General features: G+C 54.8%; 1 protein-coding gene across 2 annotated transcripts; it reads right to left on the reverse strand.

Annotated features, from left to right (window-relative positions):
* Positions 1–1401: 1401 nt before the first annotated feature.
* Positions 1402–10384, reverse strand: LOC100523213 (immunoglobulin lambda constant 1). 2 transcript variants are annotated; one of them, XM_003132986.4, is made up of 3 exons: positions 9828–10384; positions 2910–3028; positions 1402–1855 (listed from the first exon to the last, which is right to left on the reverse strand). In XM_003132986.4, the coding sequence occupies exons 1-3, from the start codon at positions 10022–10024 to the stop codon at positions 1536–1538; spliced, it is 636 nt and encodes a 211-aa protein (XP_003133034.2). In that variant the 5' UTR covers positions 10025–10384; the 3' UTR covers positions 1402–1535. The 2 variants fall into 2 exon arrangements, with proteins under 2 accessions (XP_003133034.2, XP_005670968.2); XM_005670911.4 differs by having other exon boundaries at positions 2910–3031.
* Positions 10385–10988: the final 604 nt, after the last annotated feature.

Genomic DNA, 10988 nt, shown 5'->3' on the forward strand with positions numbered 1-10988 from the left:
AGTATCAGGTCAGGGGAGGGGGCTTGGCCTGGCCTTGTCCTGCCTGGTGTGCAACCCTAGGCAGCCCCTCCTTTCCAGGCCTCCCTCCTTCTGGAGGCCAATCTGGGGGAGGTGATTGAGTCAGCTGGGGGAGGGGGGGTTTGGCTTCCTTGAAGGGGGGAGGCGGCTAGTCTCCACTGAGATAGAGGGGCCTGAGGCAGATGGGGATAGGATTGTCCTGCCAGCAAAGAGAACAGCAGGAGCAAAGCACAGAGGCATGAAGGCATGTGGCCTTTGGGGATGGAAGCCATTGGGTTGGAGTAGCAGGTGCTATGGGAGGTGGAGGCAGCAGAAGGTGAAGCTGGAGGTGGGACGGAAGAGATGCCAGAGGGATTTGGTGTTTGAACTTCATCCTCAGGATGCTGCTATTGGGCCAGGCAGGCTTGGTGCCAGACTGACCCTTCCGGTGGCCGGCACAGTGAGTCCCTGCCTCCCAGAACCAGGACCGAGGCAGGGTATCCAGGAAGAGGACACTGTTTTTCAGCCTCTACCTCCAGTCTCTGACCCCAATTTCTGACCCAGAGGAGGGGAAGGCCCCTGTCCCCCCCTGTCCCTTATCAGCCCCAACGACTCTGTCCCCTTTAGGCTATAGGTCCTGGGGAAGAAGACCTGGGTCCAGGTGGGCTCAGAGTTCCCCGGGTGGTTTGGTGACTGATAGGTGAGGCCTGGAGAACATGGAACCAGGGTGGAAGGGAGCAATGCCCCTGAGCAGAAGCTAAAATCAAATTCCTGGGAGTTTCCTGGTGGCCTAGTGGTTAAGGTTCTGGCGTTACTACTGCTGTGGCGTGGGTTCACTCCCTGGCCTGAAAACTTCCACATGCTGTGGGTGCAGCCAAATACAACAACAACATCAACAACACAAAGTCCCCTCCCTGTGAGCCAAGAAGGGGGTCACAGGAGGCCAGGGAGAAAGGAGGGGGAGCCTGGGCTGGGAGGGCCCCAGGAGTGGTCCAGCCCACGGACTGGGCAGGACATAGAGGGAGAGGAACTAGGAGAAATTTCCCATAATTTCAGTTATGCTCAGAGCCACACTGGAAAGAAAGGGAGCGGTGTGGAGGGTCCTAACCAGGGCAGGGAGGGAGGGCTCATCAGGAGGGCACCAGCCGTGGGCAGCTCCAGCTGGCAGTGGACACGGCCCTGTCTGGAGGAGGAGTGGGAGGAAGGGGAGGGCAGAGGGCCGATGTGTCCTGGCCAGTTTCCTGGAAGATACCCTCCGTCCTCCACCATTCCCTGGAGACCGTGAGCCTATCCCTTCGGGTTATTTTCCCAGGGGGTGCCTAGGATTCCCCACCCACCCCCAGAATCCTGGAGAGGTTGCAAATTAAATGTGAGATACAAGGCAGAAATGAGCTGAGAGCATGATTTCTGAATGACAAGGAGGACAGTTTATTGGGAGTTGACAGGTGCAGGAGGAAGGGCTGGACCAGGGTTGTTGAGGGGGAGACCCTCACGGGAGTCCTGTGGCTCCAGGCCCCTGAGGGTGGGGGCCCAGGGACCTAGGCGCACTCGGAGGGCATCACTGTCTTCTCCACTGTGTTCCCCTGGTGGGTGACCTGGCAGGTGAAGCCGCTGGAAGATTTCCAGTCACTGGCGGACAGGGCCAGGTAGCTGCTGGCCGCGTACTTGTTGTTGCTCTGTTTCGAGGGCTGGGAGGTATCCACGCCCTGGGTGATGGTGGTGCCGCCTGCCTTCCAGGTCACCGTCACGGCGCCCGGGTAGAAGTCACTTATTAGACACACCAGGGTGGCCTTGTTGGTGCTGAGCTCCTCAGGGGAGGGCGGGAAGAGCGTGACTGTGGGGGCGGCCTTGGGCTGACCTGTGTGGACAGAGGAGAGGGTGTGAGATCAGGGGGAGAGTCTGAGGGTGGCCTCCTCATCACAGCCTGTAACTGTCCCTAGGTGGCCCTGCTTTCCTTCTCTGTCTCCCTTTCACAAAGCCCCTGGACAACAGACATGGCCCAGAGGGCCTTCTGTGAACCTAGGCCCCCTCCTCAGCTCAGCTCTCCCAGCCAAAACCCCGGGGCTCCTCCAAGGCCCTGCCCATCTCCCATCCCTCCTGCCTGACCGCAGGGCCCCTGGCTTTGGCTGTCTCCTCGCAGCTGCTCCGAGGAGGACAGCTGCCCCCAGGAGGACAGCTGCCCTATGCAGCACCCGGATTTCTGGGGCAGCACGGAGCCCCCCTCATTCCCCCTAGCATCTTCTGAGTCTCTAGTGCACTTGGACAGCTGTGACCCCTGGGCCTCAGGGGGTCAGGGCTTGGGACAGGGGAGTTTCTGCCCCACAGAAAGTGCTTCTTTCTGATGACCGTCCTGGGAGCGCTGGGCTTCTGGTCCCCTCGCCCCATCTCACCCGGGTCTCTGTGTCCCTGGGTCCTCATGGCCCAGCAGGGGAATGAGAGCTTCAGCCCAGAATGAGCGGGACCCTACCCCCTGCCCTCCTCAGGCCTCCCTCCACTGCCCCTCTGCGTCCTGGAGGCTGGGGTCACCACCTCTGTTGTGTCCCCAACCTCCTGTGTGGCCCTCCTGGCCTGGGCAGTAAGTCCTCAGCCCAGACCCCTGGCTCAGGGCCCATCTCCGAGGCCACCCCAGGGGCCTGGTCAGAACCGGCCACTGGTCCCCATGCAGCATCTACCGCCCCCCCTGGCCAAACCCAGGTCCCCTGGATGGGCTGCAGCCAACAGTTGGACTCTGGAGGCAGTTGCTCCTGCTGTCAGGGCCCTTCCTGCTGGTCACCCCAAGACCAACTGCCTCCCCACGCCCCACAGAAAAAGGGGGCTGGGAGGGCAGTGCGGAAGCAGCCCCCAGAGAGAAAAGTGACTTTCCTGGGACAGCAGAGGGCAGGATGGCTAGGAAAAGCGTGAGAGCCACTTACCTAGGACGGTGAGCCGGGTCCCGCCGCCAAAAACAACCCACGGTGGCTGAGGCTCGGACCAAAACCTGGCAGGCCAGCACCTGGGGCCTGTGCCCCGGGGCGGGGGCCGGAGCAGGAACCTGCTGGGTGTGACAGGTACAGGGCTGCAGCAAGCAGGGCTGTGTCCTGGCGCTGCTTGGGCAGGCAGCTAGCTCTCCAGAGACCGGGGCATCCCTGGGGGGGCCCATGGTCTGGAGGGCACCACCCACACTTCGGCGTCACCCGGTGTGCCACCCCCCCACTCTGAGGCTGTCCTGGTCACCACTGAATCCTCAGTGCTAATGGAGATGCTGAGAGCCGCATGCCCTTAGGTGGTCATGTGGTGTGGCAGAATGAGTCCCAAGCTGCCTGACCTCTCCTGGCCTTATTTTAGGGCCTCTGAGTGTTCTTCCCCCACGATTTCCCTCAGTCCAGCCAGGCAGTTTCCTTCCTGGGCCTGTGGGCACTAGATTATTCCTGACCCCTGGTGCCTCCATGTGGAAACCCCCTACCCTATTGTCTCCACCAAGACAGTTCAGTTCCTCTCCTTTCATGAAGCCTTCTCTGTTCTCTCAGATCACTGTCTTTCTGTCCCTCTGTTTGTCCATCCATTCATCATCCATCCACCACCTGAAATGCATCCTCCACCTATCCATCCATCCATCATCCAAACACCATCCATCATCTATCAATTATCCATCCATCTGTCCAGCAATGGCTCCCAACCACCCATATGCCAGGCACCATTTCACATGTTGGGATATGGCGCAGAGAGCCCTCCCCCTCTCACCCCCATCTCCCTGAAACTTCTCAGGTCAAGGCCAACAGGGCCCACATTTGGGTCAAGTCTGAGGTCGCTCCCCAGTTGCTGTTGTACCTGATGGTTCTGCAGGATGCAACATGAAGTCAACCTCTCTTTCTAGTAACTTTCTTCCCCTTGATGCCCAAGACCTACCCCCTACTCCCCCTCCTTTGACTTTTTCTTTTTCCTGGCCCACAGACGACTCTTGACTCCCAGACTGCTTCTCTGGGTCTTCCTTCTTTGCCATCTTCCCGCAATGTGCCCATGTGGTGAGGCTCGATTTATTCCAGCTCCAAATCCTTTCCTCATCTCTACTGAAATTGCCCACTGACCATCTCCAGCTGGAAGCCCAACAGGAATCTCAAGCTCATCCCTTCCACATGAGACTGACTACATTTCCCCCAACCCAGTTCTTTTTTTTTTTTTTTTTTTTTTTTTTTTTTTTAAGTTTTACAGCCTCACCTGCAGTATACAGAAATTCCTAGGCCAGGGATTGAACCCTCACCACAGCAGCAACCAGAGCTGCTGTAGTGACAATGCCAGATCCTTAAGCCACTGTGCCGCAAGAAAACACCTTAGTTGTATTAAAATTATAAGAATGGGGAGTTCCTGTTGAGGTGCAGTGGAAACAAATCCTACTTGTATCCATGAAGATACGGGTTGGATCCCTGGCCTTGCTCAGTGGGTTGGGGACCTAGCGTTGTCATGAGCTGCAATGTAAGTTTCAGACGCAGCTTGGATCCCGTGTTGCTGTGGCTGTGGTGTAGGCCAGCAGCTGTAGCTCTGATTCGACCCCTAGCCTGGGAATTTCCATATGCTGCAGATGAGGCCCTAAAAAGCAATAAATAAATAAATAAATAAATAAATAAAATTATAAGACTGTTATATACATAACACAATTAAGCAATCTAGAAGTGCACTTAAAAAGTGCAAAGAAAGGAGTTCGTGTTGTGGCGCAGTGGCAATGAACCCAACTGGTATCCATGAGGATTCGGGTTAGATCCCTGGCCTCACTCAGTGGGTTAAGGATCCAGTGTTGCCGTGAGCTGTGGTGTAGGTATAAGTCGCAGACCCACACTCAGTGGGCTAAGGATCCGTCATTGCTATGGCTGTGGCATAGGCCTAGCAGCTCCGATTTGGCTCCTAGCCTGAGAGCTTCCAGGAAAAATCTATGTACACCCAACAACCTGGATGAACCTCCAGAAAGTTATGCTGCATAAAGAAAGCCAGTCCCGGAAATTTACATACAGTATGATTCCATTTACAGAATGATCTCACATGACAAAATTAGAACAATTTTTTTTTTTTGGTCTTTTTTGCTATTTCTTTGGACCACTCCCACGGCATGTGGAGGTTCCCAGGCTAGGGGTCGAATCGGAGCTGTAGCCACCGGCCTACGCCAGAGCCACAGCAACGCAGGATCCGAGCCGCGTCTGCAACCTACACCACAGCTCACGGCAATGCCGGATCATTAACCCACTGAGCAAGGGCAGGGACCGAACCCGCAACCTCATGGTTCCTAGTCGGATTCGTTAACCACTGCGCCATGACGGGAACTCCAGAACAATTTTTTTTTAACAATCTCAAAAGGACAAAATTAGAACAATCTTGAAGGGACAAAATTAGTAGTTGCCAGGAGTTTCCCTTGTGGCTCAGTGGTTAACGAAATCAACTAGGACCCATGAGGTTGCAGGTTTGATCCCTGGCCTCGTTCAGTGGGTTAAGGATCCGGTGTTGCCATGAGCTGTGGTGTAGGTTGCAGATGTGGCTCAGATCCTGAGTTGCTGTGGCTCTGGCCTAGGCCAGCGGCTACAGCTCTAATTGAACCCCTAGCCTGGGAACCTCCATATGCCACGGTTGCGGCCCTAAAAAGACAAAAAAAAAAAAAAAATTATTAATTGCCTGAGAGTCAGCAGAGGCTGAGCGGGAGGGAAGAAGGCCTGGCTATAAAGGGATCTTTTGTGGCAATGGAAGTGTTCTTTACCTTGACATCATCCATGTCAATATCTTGGTTCTGAATTTCTATTTTATAAGACATTACCTATGGGGGAAACCAGGTGAAGGTGTGATGGGATCCCTCTGTATTATTTCTCATTTTTTGGTCTTTTTAGGGCTGCATCCATGGCATGTGGAAGTTCCCAGGCTAGGGGGTCAAATCAGAGCTTTAGCCGCCAGCCCACGCCACAGCCACAGCAACATGGAATCCAAGCCGCATCTTCGACTTACACCACAGCTCACGGCAACACTGGATCTTAGCCCACTGAGCGAGGCCAGGGATCGAACCTGCATCCTCATGGATACTAGTCAGATTCGTTTCTGCTGAGCCACGATGGGAACTCCCAATTTCTTACAACTACATGAGAATCTACAATTATCCCCAAATTAAAAGTTTAATTTAAAAAAAAGTTACGTATTGCATGATTCCACTTATATGACATTCTGGAAAAGGCAAAACTATAGGATCAGAAAGAAACCAGGGGTTTCCATGGCTGGGGCAGAAGAAGGAATCGGCTGTACAAGGGGTCCGGGGAAGTTTTGGGTGGTTCTGTATCTTGATTGTAGTGGGGGTTACACAGCTTTATAATGTTATTAAAATTTATACATCTGCTATACCAAAAAGGATGAATTTTCCTCTGTAAACTGAAATAAAATAAAAATAGTGTGATAGTATGATATATTGCAGCCTGTTTGTAAAAAACCTTCATTATGTCATTACTGTTGTCAAAAAAAAAAAAAAATCGTATCAAATGACTGTATCATGTCCCTACCATGAACACACTGTGGTTTATCTATCTTCCCTTATCACTGGACACTTAGGTTGCTTCTACTTTTTCCCCAGCAACACACAGAATTTAGCAGAAGTTCTGATTATATCATTAAGGTAAATTTCTAGAAGTGGAATTGCTTGATCTGAAGGAATGTACATTTTTACAAATCTTGGCACATCGTGTTGTTTGTTCCAGAAATTAGGTCTTCCGCTGACAATCCATGACAATGCCTGTCCCTCTCTGTCTGCCCTCTGGTGCCCCCACTTTAACTTTTTTTTCTTTTTAGGGCCCCACCCTTGGCATATGGACGTTCCCAATCTGGGGGTCGAATCAGAATGTAGCCATCAGCCTACACCATAGCCACAGCAACGCCAGATCTGAGCCTCATCTGCGACCTACAGCACAGCTCATGGCAACGCTGGATCCCTAACCCACTAAGTGAGGCTGGGGATCGAACCCGCATCCTTATGGATATTAGGTTCATTAATGCTGAGTCACAATGGGAACTCCAGATGCCACCATTTTAAACTCACTTGCCAATTCCATAGGCCCTCTTGTTACCTGGTTACCCATTGCCTTTCCACTGCCCCTTCTCCATCCTCTAATCTGGCCTCATACTGGTCTCTGCCCTGGAGCCATTTTTCCAAAACATGAACCCAGCTATGACGGTCCCCCACTTAAATCCCTCTGTGACCCCTCCTGGACCCCAGATAAAGGGCGGGATGTGTAAGACCCTGGAGATCTGCACTCTGCTCTCCCCAACTCAAAAAGCTTCCTGCTGGCTGTTTCCTTTGCCTAGAGTGCCCCCAAAACAGGTCAGCAACTGTATCTGTAAGAGAAGCTTGGCATCTCCCCTCCCATCTTATTGCTCCGTGACTCCATTTATATGATATTCTGGGAAAGGCCAAACTATAGCATCAGATAGGATCGAAACTATAGGCTCCGAAAATGGTCCATGGGTCTGCCCCCGCCTGGACATGATCAGGTTCAGGCTCACTCTCTCTGCGACCCTGAGTGGCCTGTCCAGTGAGTGGACTCCTCAGGGGAGACCAACTCCTTGCAGACCCCCCTCCTCTTGGAGCATCTTGTTAAAATAATGGCACACTGGGAGTTCCCATGGTGGCTCAGTGGTTAACGAACCCGACGAGGTTGCAGGTTTGATCCCTGGCCTTGCTCAGTGGGTTAAGGATCTGGCTTTCTTGAGCTGTGGTGTAGGTCACAGACGTGGCTCAGATCCCACATTGCTGTGGCTCTGGTGTGGGACCCTTAGCCTGGGAACCTCCATATGCCGCAGGTGTGGCCCTCAAAAGACGAAAGACAAGGAGTTCCCGTCGTGGCGCAGTGGTTAACGAATCCAACTAGGAACCAGGAGGTTGCGGGTTCAGTCCCTGCCCTTGCTCAGTGGGTTAACGATCCGGTGTTGCTGTGAGCTGTGGTGTAGGTTGCAGACGCAGCTTGGATCCCGCGTTGCTGTGGCTCTGGCGTAGGCCGGTGGCTACAGCTCCGATTCGACCCCTAGCCTGGGAACCTCCATATGCCGCAGAAGCGGCCCAAGAAATAGCAACAACAACAACAACAAAGACAAAAAGACAAAAAAAAAAAGACAAAAAAAAATTTTTTTTTTAATTAAAAAAAAAGACGAAAGACAAAATAAATAAATTAATAAATTAAATAATGGCACATTGTTCTCTCAACTGTCCAGCAAAAAAGCCGAGGAAGCACCCTGGCTCCTCCCTCTCCTGCTTCTCTTGATTCTGTCCACCTCTCTGTCCACTCTGCCTGGACACCCCATCCCTGCCCCGAAGCCTCTCTAGTTCTGATTTCCCAGCTCTTCCCTCCCACCCAACTCTGGTCACGTTTCCTTGCAAACACTTCCCCCCAACCCCAGGGAGGTAAGGTCTGTCCTCCTGGCACGGGTCCTCCAGGTCTGGGCCTGGTTGCCTCTCCAGTCTTCTCTCAGAGCCCATCCCACCCCCTGCTCCAGTCTTGCGGACCCTGGAGTGTTCTGCACTTGCGCTGCCTGGCCCGGGTGGATCCACGACCTGTGCTCCACCCTGGGGGCCTCCTCTGCTCTGCACGAGTCGCTATCCTGCAGGCATCACTCTGGGTGTGGTGGTTGTCACCCAGCCCCCCTCACCCTGGATCTGGAGTTGGGGCCAGATCTCATTCCCTGGGAGCCCAGCCCCAGCACGAGGCCTGACACTGATGGAGGGCCGTTGCTCCTCATGTCCCCTGATCCTGTCCTTGCCCTGCAGTCCCTGCCAGATGCTGCCAGGGAGCCATTGCTCATCCTGTCCCAGCCCTTCACCCTGGCGACCCCAGCTACAAGGCCCTTGCCCAGCGGGGATCTCTCACCTTGCAGAGGGGGCACCTGAGGCCCAGAGAGGCAGATTCATCAGCCTAGTTCTTATGGGACAGGTGGGGGACAGCTGGAGGCCATTGAGCTTGTGTATTGGAGTCAGCACCAGGTGCTGTGTGACCTTGGGCAGGTGGCCTCAGCTATCTGGGCCTCTAGCCATATGTGTCAAGTTGGGGGAGATGGTGGGATCTGCCTGTGGGTCTACTGAGAGGGAGGATCAGCCCCCGAAATGGTCAGTGCCTACCACGAATGTGCTGCTGTGTCCCTGGTTGTCACCAGTGGTCCCAGATGTTCAGCACTTTGTTGGAGGACCTCCCACCACATAGAGAGGAGGGGACTTGGGTCACATAACAAGGGGGGGCACACTGTGGCTCCCACAGACCCTTGCCCTTAGAGGTGCCTGCACCCTGAGGAGGTCAGGCTCCTAGGGGTCAGTCACTGGAGGCAGCTCTGACTGATGGTCCTTGGCTGGGAGACCTGGGGGCCAAAGGACATCAGGGACACCAGGGAAGGTTTCCCCACCACACAGCATCAGCCAGAGCCTGTGCCCCGGCGCTTCAGGGAACAGAGCCTGCTCAGCGAGGGAAGTGGGGGGAAGTGGTTCATCAGCTAAGAGGAGGCCGGGGACCGCAGAGGACAGCAGCCTCCTCCCCTGTCTCCCTGTCCTGCTCTCCCCCAAGGACCAGGGCGAGGCAGGCAAGGCGCTACCCTTGGGGAAAGATGTAAGGGACACCAAAAACTCAGTCACTGAGATAAAAAAAATTTAACCAATATAAAAAGATAAAGCTTAACATAAATAAATCAACATTAGACAAAATGTCAACATTTCAAACAGAGCCACCAAGGTCTGCCCAGGACACCCCCCCACTGATTCCCCCTGTCCCCTGGCCTGTCACAGCCGCCCTCTCTCCCCACTGCCTGTTCTGGCTGCAGGGACCCTCACATCGCCCATGAATCCCTTGGCGCCTTACCGGTCCCACAGGCGCCAAGGGCTGCTTCTGGCTGGTGCTTCCGTGCCTGGGGCTCTGCTCTGTGGTGCTGTTGTCGGGGGCAGCAGGCCATGAGCGCCCATGGCCAGGCCCAGCAGGATGAGAGGCCAGTGCTGCCCAGGGCCAGGGCTCTGCCGCCGGAGGTCCTCATGGCCCACCTGGCCTGACCTGGGCCTCATTTGCCCTCAGGGTCAAAGGCACCTCCAGCTGACTGCTGAGTAGGCTCCCTGGAGGGGGTCAGCAGCGGTCCCTCTTGCTCGCAGAGGCCGTCCCACTGTGTCCTGGCCCGAGTGGCCCCGTCCTCTGCCTGGGCCTTCTCTGTCCCAACTCCAGCTCTGGGCCCCCTCCAGGGCCCATGACTGTTACTCCCCGGGGGAGCTCTCCCAGAGGGACATCAGCCAACGGCCCTGCTGTGGTCAGGATCCAGGGTTCAACCGCCTCTCACCACAGCCCCAGCTGGTCCCACTCTGGGGACCCTGGGTGGGGCACACGTGTTTCTGCCCCAGGCTGTGGTGCATCTCCCTGGGCCTGGAGGGACTGTGGAGGGCAGGTGAGGCCCCAGTTCATTGGGGTTGGGGGTGGGGCTGGGGCTTCTCTTCCAACCAGCCCTGGGAGGGGGCGGGGAGAAGGGAGGAAACAGGTGCAGCTTTAGCAAGAAGCCAGTGTTCAAGTTGGGGAATCGTGACTGACTTGGAAAAGTGGTATGTTGGAGTTTCCATTGTGGTTGGGAAACTGACTAGTATCCATGAGGATGTGGGGTCCATCCCTGGCCCCCGCTCAATTGGTTAAGGATCAGTCATTGCTGCAAACTGCAGCTTAGGTCACAGATGCAGCTCAGATCCAGTGTTTCAATATAGGCTGGCGGCTGTAGCTCTGATTTGAACCCTAGCCTGGGAACTTCCATATGCCATGGGTGCGGCCCTAAAAAAAAGGAAAAATAAGTAAATAACAAAAATTTTTAAAAAATGCTTCCGTGAGTCACCTTGTCCCTCCCTTTCCTGAGGCGTCTGTCAACCTCCCCAGCGTCTGGATGCACCATCACACAGGGACTCTGCTTTGGGGTGGGATGGGCAGCAGTCAGGAAAGAGACGTTGAGCCTGCCTTGGGTGGTAAGGGCGTCGCTCTGTGCTGGCAACACCAGGG

The sequence above is a fragment of the Sus scrofa genome, chromosome 14, assembly GCF_054392235.1.
Source record: "Sus scrofa isolate SSC_HxYL_T2T_F1_AM1 chromosome 14, Sscrofa_HxYL_maternal_Yorkshire_Landrace_v2.0, whole genome shotgun sequence".
In the NCBI taxonomy this organism is placed as follows: Eukaryota; Metazoa; Chordata; class Mammalia; order Artiodactyla; family Suidae; genus Sus; species Sus scrofa.

Coding starts and splice junctions, on each gene's coding strand:
- LOC100523213 (XM_005670911.4), bottom strand. CDS start 10,024: ATGAGGCCCAGGTCAGGCCAGGTGGGCCATGAGGACCTCCGGCGGCAG. Junction 3,032..9,827: donor CCTTGGCGCCTGTGGGACCG/GTAAGGCGCCAA, acceptor TGTCACACCCAG/CAGGTTCCTGCTCCGGCCCC. Junction 1,856..2,909: donor GACCCGGCTCACCGTCCTAG/GTAAGTGGCTCT, acceptor CTGTCCACACAG/GTCAGCCCAAGGCCGCCCCC.